Source organism: Hermetia illucens, chromosome 3, assembly GCF_905115235.1.
Source record: "Hermetia illucens chromosome 3, iHerIll2.2.curated.20191125, whole genome shotgun sequence".
Classification (NCBI taxonomy): Eukaryota; Metazoa; Arthropoda; class Insecta; order Diptera; family Stratiomyidae; genus Hermetia; species Hermetia illucens.
The window spans coordinates 13,948,606-13,965,359 of NC_051851.1; the positions used below are offsets into that span (position 1 = coordinate 13,948,606).

General features: G+C 44.2%; 1 protein-coding gene across 3 annotated transcripts in view; it reads right to left on the minus strand.

Annotated features, from left to right (window-relative positions):
• LOC119652524 overlaps positions 1-15,923 on the minus strand; it is a 122,833-nt gene extending 106,910 nt beyond the window's left edge. For 2 of the 3 annotated variants that reach the window (XM_038056723.1, XM_038056721.1), the window contains exons 1-2: positions 14,181-15,923; positions 14,003-14,112 (exon numbers count right to left, since the gene is read on the minus strand). In XM_038056723.1, coding sequence (XP_037912651.1) covers positions 14,003-14,112; positions 14,181-14,747 — 677 coding nt within the window. In that variant the 5' untranslated portion in view covers positions 14,748-15,923. The remainder of the gene's footprint in view (positions 1-14,002; positions 14,113-14,180) is intronic. The other variant, XM_038056722.1, reaches the window with a different exon arrangement.
• Between the last annotated feature and the right edge of the window lie 831 nt (positions 15,924-16,754).

The following is a 16,754-nucleotide window of genomic DNA, read 5'->3' on the forward strand; positions in this document are numbered from 1 at the left end:
TACTCATTCACAGCTGAGTCAACTGGTATCCGACGTTAAATCACGATACAAATTTCACTGCCACCAGTGAGATTCGAACTGCGACCTTCCGTATGACAGCCTTGTGTTCTAACCACGTAGCCTTGTGTTCTAACCACGTAGCTGTCCGGACATGAAGGGAATGCTCCCAAAAAATCCAAACCTGAACCCAAGGGGGGAGAAAACCCGGGCAGGTAAGGAATGAAGGCAAGACTCAGAAAGCCCGCCGAGCAAATACTCACTCGTGAGGAGCAGGAAACCATTGAGGACCTTGTCGTCAGGTACATGTGCAAGGAGTGAACTTCGAAACTTGTGTTCACCGCAACCAGTCCTTATACTGGTGGTCTGCGCAACGGAGGACACTGCAGAACGGATTAGAACCATAGTTCCTAGATGGCCAGGCTGGGAAGGGGTGGACTGTCAACATGTGCTGGGGATGACATACCAGGAGCCAACATGGTGACAGTTTTGTGCCAAAAGCCGCGACAGTAGAAACGGAAGCCCTTATGGGCCTCCCAATTGCCCAGAATAAAGATCTCCATACCCGACTATGGAGAGTCTTCAGAAGCAAGGAGGGCGAGGGCAAACTCCTCAAGATCGGGGTAGATGACCGATCCCTGGAGGCAATCAAACGTCGGAGTTGCCATATCAACTACCGATTTGGCAACATACCCATGCATGTGCACAGGGAAAAGCCGAGGAAAGATACCTCGACTCGTCTTCGGTGTCATCGTATTAAAGCACTGGAACACACGATCAGTAGTGTAGACAGAATTGAATAGCTTTTCAAATGAAACAGACCCGAAAAAAATTAACCTTGGAGAAGAAGAAAAACTACTTGACCCCTTGTGAGAAGGCTACTCCTAATAAACCAGAAATACTTCCGGGTTTTGTGGTTAACAAAACCAAAGATATTTTCACTTGGGGCCAGGAAGAGTTTTTGAACATGAACGTAAACTTCGTATTGGAGCAACCATGCCTTCTGAAGGAAGAGATTATTATCGATATTTAGGCCGGCATTCAATTTGAAAATACTGAATTGAATTAAACAACTCGAAATAATATGACAAATATCATTTCCTCATGCAATAAACCGGCCATCGGGGAATTAAAGAAAACAAAACTACGAATAAAAATCATCAAAGAGCTACAAGAAAACCCAACTCTTTATATAAAAGTTTCGAAAGAGAGAATATCGGGAATTCAAGAAAGATCCTTCGCCGAATTCAATCAAAAGTTTAAAAAAAGTCTTCACTAAGTGCTACTACATCATGATGAATTCAGCCAAGCTAAGAATGGCCAACCTCGCCAAGAATTCTGGGCTCTAAAAGATCCATGCGGAATAGGGAAGACCTCATCTTGAAATTAAAGGACGTAGAAATTACGTCACCGGGTGAAGGATTATTGCCATTGGTCGTGGAAGCACTGGTTCAAACCATCCCAGCAGAGGAGGTGCTCATTTACCTGAAGAAGTGGCTATTTAGAAAACATCCCACATCCTAGACGGTAAACGGTATACTCATGGAACTCCAAGAAAGACCTAATTATGTGTAGAATCGAAAGCGATTTACCGTCTAATAGCTTCTTCCTAGATCCAATTGGATCAACGGCGCAACAACCGGCATCCGGTCTAGGCCTGCCTTAGTAAGGAACTCCAGACACCTAGGTTTTGCGCCGAGATCCACCAATTCGATATCCCTAAAAGCTGTCTGGCGTCCTAACCTACGCCATTGCTCCATCTCAAGCAAACTCTGCCTCGTTTTCTTTTTCTACCATAGATATTGCCCTTATAGACTTTCTAGGTATCCTTGCGGATCAAGTGACCCGCCCACCGCAACCTGTTGAGCTGAATTTTATCCACAACCAGATGGTCGTTGTTTCGCTCATAAATTTCGTCGTTAGGTAGGCTACGGAATCATCCATCTTTATGTGGTGGGCCAAAAATTCTTCGGAGGATTCTTCTCTCAAACGCGGCCAAGAGTTCACAAATTTTTCTTGCTAAGAACCCAAGTCTCCGAGGAATACATAAGGACTGGAAACATCATAGTCTTGTACAGTAATAGCTTTGACCCTATGGTGAGACCTTTCGAGTGAAACAGTTTTTGTAAGCTGAAGTAAGCTCTATTGGCAGTCAACAACCGTGCACGGATTTCATCGTCATAGCTGTTATCAGTTGTGATTTTCGACCCTAGATAAGAGATAAGAAAAATGCTCAACGGTCTCAAAGTTGTAGTCTCCTGTCTTTATTGTTGTTGTTTGACCAGTACGATTCGATGTTGTTTGTTCCTTGGTTTTTGACGCTGACGTTGCCACCACTTCGTCTTGCCTTCATTAATGTGCAACCCAAGATTTTGCGCTGCCTGCTCAATCCGGATGAAGGTAGACTGTACATCTCGGGTTGTTCTTCCCATAATGTCAATATAGTCAACATAGGCCAGTAGTTGGGTGAACTTGAAGAAGATGGTGCCTCTTGCATTGACATCTACATCGCGAATGACTTTCTCCAGGGCCAGGTTAGGGAGAATGCAAGGCATCCCCTTGTCTTAGACAGTCGTCGATGTTGAATGGTCTCGAGAGTGGTCCTGCTGTTTTTATCTGGCATCGCACATTGGTCAAGATCAACCTAGTCAGTCTTATTAATTTCGTTTGGATACCGAATTCTCTCATAGCCGGCTCTCATTTTTACCCTAGCTATGCTGTCATAAACGGCTTAAAAGTCGATGAAAAGATGGTGCAACTGATGTCCATATTCCAACCCCTTTTTCTGTATGGGACAGATGACCCTGTTATACCAAAGCTCATACAGGATGAGACAGAATAAACAGCAATTTGAAGTCAGCTGTAACCTTGACATTTTAGCAATCTGGAAATTTCAATCAACATATCAACCTTGCATTGAACGGGACAAAGGCTGAAGAAAAAGAAGATTGAAAGTAACTTATATCTTACTAGGGCCCCGTGGTTAATTGCTGAGATAACAAGAACTTTTGCTGAGAAGACATTTTCAAACCCTGAAGGATACTGTGACCCAAAAATATTCAAATTCTTCCACCATCGAGAAAATTCACCTATAACAAAATAAAGTCCGGTCTAGCAACATCATTAGGCCTAAACTCTCTGAGATAACAGAGAGGGAAGTTTGATAACATTAGCGAGATGGAATTTAGAGTTGCTTGCCAAGTATCAGCAGCGGGTCAGCTGTCGAACTTTGGAGGTTGACTAAATTGAATTGGTTTTTGGGTATAAGTGGTGATTTGCTTATAGGAAAACAATTAATGCTATATTGCTCCATTAGCTACCAAGTCTCCGAAAACTGCGATTTACTTCAAGCGGAATCAAAAACCTTAGATTCAGTCAGTAGAATTCTAAAAAATATGCAATTAATAGTTTTTTCGAGGTATCAAAGGAACAATTGTAGCTGGAGCTAAGCAATGGCGAAATGCACAAGAGTGTTAAAAGGTTTCTATACAACTACGGCAGGACGTACAAAAAGTGCCAAATTTAGCAGCTTTATCTCCTATTGCCCATGCTCCTTGTACGCAGAGCGGTAGTTAGCTGGTTAAAGGTTCCGTTGCGGTTCTCCGCCTCGGGCTGATTCCAGTTAACCCGTTGGGGAGATCCGTCCCCACGTACTCGAGGAGGGCGATCAGACCCGAGTCTGCAAGGAACTCATCTGAAGTGGCTCTGCCACGAAGCCTCACCGGAGGTTATCTGGTACCATGAGAACCGGGATGGCCCTCTGAGAGCATATGCTCCAGGAAAAATCCTGGAGGATGTGCTCTCGGCCCGGTTATTTGCGGTTAGCCCCCTAGTGGGAGTTTCATGGTGGTTGTGGTTATGCCTACATCGCGGGCAGAGCTCCTCGGAGTTCAAGCGTGGAGTTGCGCTGTACAACTCGGTTGCCGTACCCCTTAGTTTCGGCAGAGGTATTAGATAGGCCTCGCATCCACTGGTATGAATGCTGAGCCTGCACTCAGTATAAACCAGGACCTCTGTGCTTGCATGGCGGGGCTCTGATTGTAGTCCCAAAATCAATCCGTGTCCGAAGAGGACCGTGGGATTAAGCCTTCACGGCAGGTACTCACGTTAAACCCCCAGGACTTTCGTGCCCATGGTCCTTGCATACCCTTGTAATGCTCTGTACATATATTCCACCTGGAGAGTCACATGATGAGATTTTACTGTTGAAGGGCCGAATGTTTCCCGATCAACCACATGTAGTAAGCCTGCCTCCTGGAGTCAGCAGCTGACCACCACCTGTCATAGGGATAGATTCCAACTTCCACAGCAGCCAACAGAGTGCAGATTACGTCCGCCGAAAAGCTGCCAAGAGTGGAACTCCAATTTGACAAATTATCGGCCTTTATATCTATTTGCAGGCCCTAATCCACCCGTTGCATCTGAACTTGAAAGAAGTAACCGCCAGCTTTGAGGGAAGACTCACTATCTGTCAAAATAACTAAGTTTCGCTAGGTAGTCTAGGTGGATATAAAGTTGCTTACGCCTTTTTGCCTGCAGAGACTTTCCGAACACTTAGGCAACATTAGCTTATATTACCAGCACTTTGGAAGGGTTGGAATAGGCAAAATTCACGAAGTGATAATTCGCGTAGCGGTGAATGCAGTAGCTGCGTCAGGCTACAGTCAGATTGCGGAACTCAGTTGGTATTGCTATTTTGTGATTTTGAACGCATACTTGTCTGGGCCAAAAAGCAAACATTCCCTTATGGTAAACCCAAAAGAGTTGTCAGGCGAAACCAAAAGGAAGGTAGGAAATTCAAAACCGTACTGCCAGTTTGATAACGCATTTTGATGTATGTTGACATGATATTATTTCTTTGACCATCATGATCAACAGGTTATTACCGGTATCCGGTCTAGGCCTGCCTATTTGATGACTAGCCAAATCGTCATGAAATATGACAACCATAACCCTACAAAAGCAAGGACAATCACAAACAGAAACACAAGCATCCGTGACGCAAAAAGAATACGAAAGCTAGACCCATCAAAAGATATGACGCTCTACAACCTCGGACAACCAGTATTAGTGGAACAACTAAGCTGGATGGAGGAAGATGTTAAAAAAGACATAGAATAGAAAGGGCATTGCAACCTTTGTAAAAATGTATGAGCCCAACTTAATCATCCCCAGGGATGAAAAGGGGAGATTTAAGTCGCTTAAATCATTCATCAAGACCGAACAATTGAAAATTGAAACCGTCCTGTTGCCCTCTATGGTTCTGAGTGTTGGTTGACTATAAAAGACAATGAACGGCGTCTTGCGGTAATGGAGACGAATGTCTAAAATAAGGATATCCGCAATCGTTATGGGGTTGCACCAATCGTGGAAAAATTGGGAGAGAGGCGTCTTCGATGGTATGTTCATGCAATTCGCGCTAGTGAGAATCTATATCAGGCATTTGATAGAGCCAAATGGCGAAACCGATCACGACGAACCGACCCCGCTTGTGATCGGGACAAAGGCTGAAAAAAAAGAAGAAGAATTATAAAAGAGAGGTCAGGCTTAGAACTGCTCTCAGGAGAAGCCGACCCAATGCCTCGAAAAAATACGATCTTACTCCAGGCAGAGATTTACGCCATTTTATTGGGAATAAAATATTGCCTACGACAAAACTGACGCCATTAGACAATTCAAATCTGTTCCGACGGTCAAGCAGCGTTATTAGCACTAAATCATAACACCATATTAAGCTAGACGAGGGTAGCTTACCATTTGCTAGTTAAACTTGATCAAGTGAACGGAATATTCCTAGTGTAAATGTCAACGCACTGGAACATCCCTGAAAATGGAAAGTTTGCTCATTGAATTAGCAGAGATCTAAAGGTGAGTGATACCACACAGCGCAATGGAATAATTTGAACTAGATGAGAGTCCTTACCAAGGATCTACAGACGCTCTGTGAGAAAAAGATTGGAAAATGACCCTACATAGACATGAATACCTCCGAAAGATTTTCTTCCATGAAAGATCTGCGCAGTCTTCACCTGTGGCAAATATTTTCATATTCCCAGGCAATGAAGGCCCTCTGAATAAATGTTTCAAGGACTAGTCAAATATATAAGGTCCCATTGCTTGAAGTTGTGGCTTCCCTCTATCTTTCAACCCAACTGATCATGCTTCCTCCACGACCAAAAGGCAGGCCGAAACAACAGTGGCTTGATATGCTGGATGGGGCCTCGAGCCTCAAGATTGAAGAGAGAGAAAATGGGTTGACAAAATTATCCTCTTCTTCAACTAGCCCCTTCACTTGCAGCAACACAATTTTGCAAAACAAAATGAAGGCCAAAGATTGATCAGGACGAAAATGCTGCGGTTAATAACTCCGTCCTACAGGTTAAACACATCCAACACACCCAATTGTAAGAAGCATTGCTGGAATGTCTCAAGTGGTTACAGCGCTGGGCTGTCATACGGAAAGTCGCGGTTCAAATCTCATTGGGAGCGGTCGGATTTGTATCGCGATTTGACATTGGATACCAGTGGACTCAGCTGTGGTTGATGATTACATGAGTCAAATCAGGGTAATAATCTCGGGTGAGGCAATGCAGACCACATTGCCTTTAAAGTGCAACATAGTGCTATAGTGTACCGTTACGATCTTGAATGAAGTGCTCTAACACACTTCAAGGCCCTGATCCAATATGGATTGTCGCGCCAACGATTATTATTATTATTGCTGGAATGAGAATAGATCCGCTATATACACTGGGCATCCCCAGAACATATGTATTTCCAACATTCCCAAAACTATTTGCCAAATTAATGATGAGGTACGCTCTGACACTCTGACATGACCAACAAATTACCCTTTGCTCTCATAGGTTCTCACACTCTAGAATGGCAAGTAGGGAATGAAAAATGCAAAATGTGTGATTTTATTTTAAAAAGTCTTGACTATCTAGTGTTTAGCAAAAAATTGGCGATCCCTATTCCTGATCAACCCCTTGGAAAAATGCATTGCTACATTCCCGATCCATGCGTCCCACGAGAATTAAGACCGGTGTGCCAGGAGGTATCAAATCAGCCAGGGAGAGTCCTAAGTTCACCATTGTGAACACTGATCTGCGCAGGACAGAACATATCGGATGTTGATTGCCGGTAGAGGAGGAAGGTTGACGGTTCTTGTAACCCCTTCAACACGCAAGTGCTGCAAGATGAACTGGAACACTGCGAAAGCAGTTATTACCTATGAAAACGTGAGAGCTGCATACTATCCTTTGAACATTTCAAAGCACCTGGCATGGATAGCATCTATCTAGAAATGCTAAAGGTGGGTATAGAGCACTTAGAACGATTGTTAAGAAATATTTTTCTAGCAAGCCTTGCTTTGGACTATGTGCCTACCTCTTGGCAGAAGGTTAAGGTAATCTTCATACCGAAGTCTGCGAAAGATGACAATTCTAATCCAAAAAATTTCAAACAGGTCAGCTTGACATCATTCTTGCTGAAAGGTTTGACAGACTGGTTGAGTGTCACATTCATGGTAAGGCGCTTAGGTCGCACCCACTTAGTGAAAACCAGCATGGTTACCAGCGTAGAAAGTCCTGTGAGTCTGCTCTTCATGCTTTGGTTTCAAAGATGGAGGATGCAACTCTGAAGGCTGAGTTCGCGACGAGGGGGTTCATGGGCATTAAAGGGGAGTTTGACTGTGTGCCTTTTCAAAAACTTTGTAATACCGCCAGAGCGCATGGTGTTGATGATGCTTTAATTAAGTGGACCCATGCTATGTTAACGCAGAAGTTGCTGTGTACTGAAGTGGGTGTCGATCGCTACCTAACAGGAGGAGCAACGAAAGGCTGCCCCCAAGGAGGTGTGCTGCCACCACTTGTGTGAAGTATGCTGATCGACTCACTACTATGAGAACTGCAAAATTTGGCAATACACGCTCAAGCTTATGCGGATGATGTGGCTTTGCTTGCTGCTGATTGGGATTTTGAAAGTGTGTGTAGAAATATACAACGAGCCGTTGATCTGATAGACAATTGGTGCCTCAGGCATGGTCTTTCAGTTAATCCAAATAAAAGCACAATGGTATTATTCACAAAAAGGAGAAAACTGGATGGACCTCCCAGAGATGCGGGGTACTGCCCTTCAATTCTCCGAAGAAGTGAAATATCTGCGAGTCACTCTAGATAAAAAGCTTCTTTGGAACAAATATGTAGAGGTACAGTTGAAACGAGCTCTCACAGTTTACGGGCTGTGCAGACCAACCTTTGACTCGATATAAGGACTTAGGCCTCATGTGGTAATCTGGATATACATTGCTATCATTAGGCCGATGTTCGCTTATGCTTGTGATGGGTTAAGGTGAGGCAAAAAGGTTTTCACCGTAAATTAGCCGCACTGCAACAAACTGTGTTTCTGGGTATTACCAGTACCATAAGAGCTGCGCCAGATCTAAATGCATTACTCAATCTGCAGCCCCTGGATATATTTATTAAAAGCACTGCAATGGGAGCAGCTCATAGAATAATTCGATTAGATCTATGGGGAAACAAGAGATGTAATGGGCGGAGAATATTGGAAGAGTTACTGGGAGTACTGAATCCAGTTCTTACAATTCTGAAGTTATCCTGAATCGTTGAGAGAACTGGGAAGTCCCAGAGGACTGATGGCTCAAAAATAGGACAGGGGTCTGGAGCGGGACTCTACCTCTCGAATAAAACCAAGAAGTGGGCTTTTCCTTTGGGACAATTTACAACGGTTTTTCAAGTCGAAGTATATACGATCCTAACGGCGGTGATTGACGAACGATTGAAGGCAAGCGTATCGCAATCTGCAGTCATAACTAGGCTGCATTAAGGGCGTTGAGTAGTTCTTTGATCATCTCGAAAATTCTTCAGGAAACCGTTTCTCTAGATTCAATACGGTGGAACTACTTTGGGTATCTGGTCGCTGTGGTGTAGAGGGAAATGAAATCTCCAATGCTCTAGCAAGAGAAGGTTCAATCTCCCCTATGCCAGGACCGGAACCAGCAATTGGAGTACCAGTAGCATTGACTAAGACTGTCTTCAAAAATTGGAGGCAAACTTCCCACAATGACAGCTGGCCGAGCCTAAATGCTACTAGACACACCGAATTTTTCCTGTCAAAACCGAACATGCGTACCGCAATGTTTAACCTGTCGAAAAGCAGGAGAACTTGCAGAAATATTGTAGGCATCCTAGCAGGCCACAACTCAATAGCTAGAGATATGTTAAGTATAGGAATTTTTTAAGATGATACGTGTCGCTCTTGTAATGAGGAAGCGGAATCCACGGAGCATTGATTATGTGAATGCCCCGCCTATGGACGCGTCAGACATCAGATCTTTGGTGCCCATGTTCTCCAGTTGCGACGGGTAGCATCACATCCACAAGCGGAAATCCTGCGATACGTTAGAGAATCCAGGATATTCCCTTAGATGGGGGTGTAGAGTACAATAAGCCACCACGGCCTAAGTGTTCAGAGGCTATAGACCGCGTTGGTAGCCATATATACGGAACGACGATGAATGTACTGCCTTAAGTTTTAACGACTGCACTGCGGTATTAAATTATGGTAGTGGCGCCAGCTCAAGGGATATTAAAATGTGAGACAACGTGGTGCTGCATTTCGGGTAGCCGTCGCCAAAGCTACCGGCGAGTCTAGTTTTTTAAAGAAAAAGTGCAGGGCCTAATACACACTGTGGCCTTTTCACCAAACCTGCCATGGTGCCAGCGTGCCCCGGCAGTTGCTGGATGTCCTGGTCAATTTTTCGGGACCAACTTCTCATTTTTCTCTCCGCCACAGTATATTTGGTTTCCTCCAGGAAACTGGTCCGCAGTGACTTCAGAGTTTTATTGGAATAGAATATCGGCTTGCTACTTGGCAGCTACTGCTCTGTATGTATAGGCACATTTGATGAGGAAATCATTTGTCCTTTTTCTTTGCCGGGCCCATCGTTGCAAGGCTCCTTCCGTGGTGTCGTCAAAGATAGTTTATCCGGGTACGGTTGTCAGCCTCAAACCAACCTTCAGCTTGGAGGACCAGTGAAGACAGTTTTCCTCATTTTTAGGTAAGGGATACTAGCCTGCATCTTTCTCGGTCTGCAGTTTTTCGTTAAGGAAGGACTGCCAGTCATTACCATGTGTAAGTGAGGATAGGATTTGGTAGCAAAGATGATGATGTTGGTTCAGCAGGTGTTCCCCAGGTTTTACGTTCCGCAGACAATACCAATACATTAAGAAACTTTAAATGCCAACAAGTTTGACAAAAATTTGTTTTTCTTTATCAAGAAAGAAAATTGGCAAATCTATTAATCTCAATTGTCGTTGATATATTTAAATAAGAAGTCGAGAAACCGGAAGCTGGGCGCTTCAGGTATGAAAGGTTTTGTTTGTTTCTTCTGTGAGTATATTTGAGTGTAGAACTACCCCATTTGTACGTAGTCCATTATGTACCCCCCTAAATCTCAACGTAGAAGGATATCACTCACTGCATGTCTGGGCGTTCACAGGTCCCACCTTCTCACCAAATTTCGTGTCAATCGGTATAGCCGTTCTGAGAGAAGTGCGTGTGACAGACAGGCAGACAGGCAGACAACTTCCAGCAACCTCTAAATGTGACGGCAATACCACCAATCACCAGTGACGAGCTGCTGGAGATTTGCGCTAGGATAGCAGATAACAAAGCTCCGGGTCTGGATGGCGTTCCGAATAGGCCCCTTAAGCTCGCCGTGAAATCCAGACCGGACATTTTCGCTGAGTTTTTCGAAGCGTGCATGCCCAAGGGGATATTTCCTACATCATGGAAACGGCAGAAGTTGGTGCTACTACCTAAGGCAGGCAAACCTCCAGGTGAGCCAACCTCCTACAGACCTATTTGTCTTTTGGACAATGTGGGCCAAATGCTAGAGCGAGTAACCTATAATAGATTACTCCCGGTTGTTGAGGGCCAGGGTGGTCTCTCAGATCGGCAGTATGGGTTCCGTAAAGCCAGATCTACCATTGATGCTATCAAAACGGTTACTGGCTTGGCCGAAGATTGGTATTCCCACTTATCTTGCAGCTATTGTCAACAGCTATTTACAAGAACGGAGGCTTTGGTATGACACCAGTTGTTGCAGAGAGTAGAGGCTATAGTTAATTTAAGAGAATGTGGAGGTCTATGCGATCAGTAGCGGTGAAGACCGGGCTAACCCTGATGGACGAGAAAACGGTAGCAATCTTAATAATGAACCGCAGAAAGAGGAACACTGTCAAAGTGGACATGCGCTGATCTCTAAGCTGGCTATCAAATACCTGGGGCTAATTATTGACGCAAAATTGGGCTTTAGGGTATGCGCGTTAAAAGGCAGCTAGTGCCACCGCGTTATTTACAAAAATGTTGTAGAATGTTGACACTGCTGCTTTGCTCGTCATCTGCGTGACTGGAGGCACTTGAAAACCCTTAGAGAAAGAAGCTGATTGATGGCTCTGAGGGTGTGAACCAACGTGAGTATTGGTGGTGGCGAATAATTCCCCGAATTGTCCTGTATGCAATCGCATATTGGCTAGCTCGTCGAATGCTTCGTGGCACATCACAAGACTGGGAATGGGTGACGGTAAGGATACGCGAATAATGCGCGAATGGGTGTATGTGAATGAATAAATGAATTCAGCAAGTGTGGTGAATAAGTTCCGAAGTTATCTGCTTTTTCATGGACGCATGCCTATAGGGAAGCCTGCAAGAAATTCAAGCTCGCCATCCAGCGGAGTAAGGAGGAATGTTTTAAGGAACTCTGTTTGGAAGCAGACATAAATCCGTGGGTAGTGCCTATAAAATCGTGACAGGACGATTCAGAGGCCGATCATCTCCGCAGATTACGTGCACTATGTTCTTGTTGAAAATAATCCAGGGGTTACTTCCCCAGCAAGAGGCAGGTACTGACACCTTCCAACGTCCCCTGAATGTGACGCCGATTCCATCAGCCACCAGGGATAAGTTGCTGAAAATCTGCAGTCGAATAGGCGACAGCAAAGCCTCGAGTCTAGACGGCATATCGAATAAGGCCCTCAAACTGGCCGTCAAATGTAGACCGGATATGTTCGCGGAGCTGTTCGAAACGTGCATGTCCAAGGGTATCTTTCCTGCACCATGGAAGCGGCAGAAGCTGGTGTTGCTGCCTAACGCGGGCAAACCTCCAGGAGAACCGTGCTCCTATAGACCTATATGTCTTCTAGACACTATGGGGAAAATGTTGGAGCGGGTTATTAATAATAGATTACTCCCAGTCGTCGAGAACCAAGGGGACCTTTCATATAGGCAGTATGGATTCCGTAAAGCCAGATCAACCATTGATGCAATCAAAATGGTTACTGGCTTGGCTGAAAATGCAATTCACGGAAGGGGTTGTACAATCAAATATTGTGTGATGGTGACCCTGGATGTGAGGACTGTATTCAACTCGGCCAATTGGAACCTTATACGAAAGTCTCTGGCGACGATTGGTGTTCCCACCTACCTCGCCGCTATTATCGATAGCTTTGAAAGAGCGGACACTCTGGTATGATACCGATAATGGACCTAAAGAGTACGTTGTCTCCGCGGGTGTCCCACAGGGCTCCGTACTGGGCCCACTGCTGTGGAACATCATGTACAGCGATGTACTTAATCTTCCCCTTCCGGAGGAAGCCACGGTGGCGGGCTACGCCGACGATATGGTGCTGGTTTTGGTCGGCAAGCACCTCGAAGATGCTGAGTTATACCCATGCGAAGCGATCAGTGCTGTTAAGGGTTGGCTAGAGAGTTCTGTCCTGACAGTTGCGAAGGAAAAAACGGAAGCGATCCTCATCACCAAGCGCCGTAAAAGAAATTTTGCCCGTATTCAAATTGAGAATCATATCATCACTTCTAAGCCTGCCATCAAATACTTGGGAGTGGTGATAGACGGGAAGCTTAGCTATAATTAACACGTGCAGCATGTTTATGACAAAGCATCCACTTCCAGGTTGCTTATAGCTAAGGTAGTGTGTTCGATCCTGCTCTATGCAGCTCCAGTTTGGGGAATTGCAGGTTGCATTTAATGCTAACAAACTGAGTTCAGTCTACAGAAGAACAGCCCTAAGGGTGTCCTCGGCACTCAGGACTGTCTCAGATGATGCGGCATTCGTCATCTCTGGAATAATGCCCATTGACATCCTGGCAGATGAGATGACGAATATATACAATGCGAAGTCTATCTCTCCATTATCACAAGCGAAGAACGCCGAAAGGGGGGAGATCTCTAAATAGATGGCAGGAGCGTTGGGAACGCTCGGGAAAGGGTCGGTGGACACACAGGCTCATCCCTGCCATCAAGGAGTGGTTGAAGAGACAGCACGGTAAGATTAATTATAATCTTACTCAGTTTCTCACGGGGCATGATGGAGGATATCGCCATACCTGTTCAGGTTTAAACCAAACTGCGATGGAGTCCCAGAGGACCCAGAGCATGTATTCTTCCACTGTTCAAGGTTCGTGGAGGAAATTAAGAACCTAGAGGAGACTCTAGGAGAGGTGCTCGTACCAGAGAATCTGGTGCGAAGAATGTTAACATGCTAGGAAGACTGGGATGCGATCAACTCCATGGTCGTATCTATCCAGAGGAAACTGCGAAAGGCAGAGGAGACTAGAAAAGCGCGGTTACGTACCCCGCGTAGAGACGAAACAGGACCAAGCTAAAATGAGCTGACTCCGCCCCGTGATGTAATACCGTACGGTGGTTCCACGGGGCTTGGGGGAGTCGGGGGTGGTTTTAATAGGTAAGAATCCCGCCCCGTTCACGCCAGTGTCTTTTGAAGATTTCTACTTCCTCAAAAAAAAAACAAAAAGATAGACAGACAGACAGACAGTAAACCGATCTTAATAAGGTTTTGTTTTACGCGAAACCTTAAAAACAAGAACTTCATGATCCTTTAACGTAGAAATTGCCAATAAAAAAGTGAAACATTCTTCCGCACATTGGTTCTATAACCATCACCTTTTAGCAGTGCTTCTTTTAGTAGATGCACTATTACCAGCTGCAAGGATGGCGCTCAAATCAAGTTCATTATCTGAAATCTCGATTTCATCTGGCATCTCCGGTGAATCCTTTATGAACATCAGGAAAAACAATCGATAATATATTCCTCGTCACATATAGGTATTTCCACACTTACTTTCTTCTGCAGCTTCTTAAGGTCGCATAGAGTCCTTACATCCCTTATCTGCCTTTGCATCTGGTAGTTCTGGTTTCGCACCTGAATCAACTGATTCAGGAGTCCATGTAATTTGGTCAACTGATCGAAAGCATCGTAAGTGACCAATGCTGCTGATATGGAGGGTCCGGTTCGATTGAGTAAGGGTAGGAGATAGGTATCACATTCCTCACGTAGTACTTCGCTGTCTGGTCGCGTTGAGTCGGGGGTGTTCGGCTGAGAGTCCTGACGTGCCTGAATACTTTCACGAACTTCACCCTCAGGGTCTGTTGTTTGTTGGTTCATCTTATCTGGTTGGTCGATTTTGACTTTTTTGCTGTCCAGTGCGATGGCTTCGTCGAGCACCTTCATGAATTCCGTTTCGCGCTTCTTGTATTCAACTATGCGCTTAAATGCTTCTGGATATGTTGGAATTAGTGCAACTGTTCCCGGAGATCGCATTTGTGAATCTGGACTTGGCGGTGGAGAGGGCAATGTATCTTTTGCCTCAATTGATGATCGTTTCTTTGATAATTTCTCTTTATCCATGGTTGAATGAAAGTATTCTCTTCTGCTTTCCTCTTTACATCATTAGGTATCCTTAAGGAATTCAAAACTCCCAACGAGGTCCGCGAACTTTACACTTTGAATGTTTGAGATGCACTCGAAGCACAATCTTAGATTCAACGAATTGGTTGGTCACATATTTATCTTTTTCTTCACTTGATCCTCGGAAACTAATTTTCTAAATATTTATTGATTTTCCTTTTGATTTTCCCACCACCACGACATGCACTAAATTATTTTATTGGCTTGGAACAAATTCAATTAGCGTGAAAACATCAACAAGCAATGTGAATACTTTTCTCGAAATCTTCCACTTCTTCGTGAAAAAGGAGCGTTACGTGAGGCGAAAAGCAAACTAACATCCGAAAATAGGGGCAGCACTTTTGTTAGATCATCACTAGCCGTTAGATCCGCTCCACTGTTTCAATTATGGGAATTAAGATACTTTTTAATAAAGTGCACTAGTATCGGGCTTAATTCGTTGGACATAGAACGGAAAATCACTTTTAATTCAGGAAAATATGTATTTTCACTTATGAGAGGTGGCTCGCCCAGAGATCGATGTTCACGAGGTTTCAAATCGGTATTGAAACTTCTCATTTGAATCTTTGCGAAGATACAGATACACACGAAAATAGATTGAATTATAGACTGATAGACGATCACGATTAATTTCCGTCGCACCGATTTCCTTGAGTTATGTCTTATGAGCCAATCTCAGCACCACCGAAAGATACAGTAGATAACCCCGATTTAATCCTTTTACGAAAGATCCGAATTGACAACACATTAGACTGGATAACCTGGGATCAACTTGAATGACTCCAAACCGCGGACATAACACCATTGGAATCGAAACGTAGAAATCTCAAATGAGAATCCGAGAAACTGTTTCAAAATCTTTTTTTAGATTATCGAATAATTCTCCGATTTTCCTTCGTTCTAGGCAAATCGCTCTAGAAAAAAAAACACAGCGAATCTCAACACAATCTTAAGATTTTCTTTTTTAATACCCACAAAATCGACAGACAGATTGATCGTTGGGAACAAATATCGATACAGATGGACTTTTCTTCACCATAATAGCAGCGGCCCGAATACTGTGCCCTGCGCTTTCCACGCACTCATTCAATTTCACACGCGCCACCCCGAAACTCGTTCTTAGCTCAGGCAAAACTTTAGATAGACTAACCAAAAGAGCCAGTCAACGTGTCGGGAAAATGCTTTTTCCCAAAAGATTTTCCTCCTTTTCCTCGATCTCTCAGAAGAAGCTTCCAAGATATTTGCGCATAAAATACATATTTCTGGCTCGGCGAATAGAGTGGCTTTCTCTCGATTTTGGAAGAGTCTTGAAAAGATACTTTAGCAGAAAAGTTTGATGCTTTTTGTGTGAAATCATTGCAATTCGTAGTAATTTGAAAATGTTAGAGAAGAATCAATTTATCATTCTTTACAGAAAATATTTGTCTGATGGTTCCTAGTCGGTAATTTGTTTAGGAAAATCTGAACAATCGGGAAACCAGAAGCTTCTCGCCAACAATGTGAGGTCTTGTATCTTTTGATCTGTTCATCTAATGTATCTGCAAATAAATGAAAATATTTATTATTAATATTCACAAAGGAACTAAATGGAACCGTTTGTCTCATTACTTCGGTTAGTCCCCGAACTCTCCCACCTTGCAGAGCCTTCAAATCAGGGAATCCCATCCCACCTTCCACAAAAAAAAGTGTGATGGGCGTCGTCCATTACAACGAACCGGAGATCGTGCCTTTTCAATCTTATGCAGGTAAAACTTAAAACCCCCGTTTCCCCTTAAAAACTGGGTAAGGAAATAGTCAGTCTCACCATGCTTTCGATTCAGCCACGCACCTAAGTTACCCAAGATGCCCCGAGTGAAGGGCCAACCCTAAGCTCATCGATGGAGAACCTGAGTCTAGACTCAGATTCTCCACTTACTCCCCAATCTAATTGGGACCCAGTCCTTAACG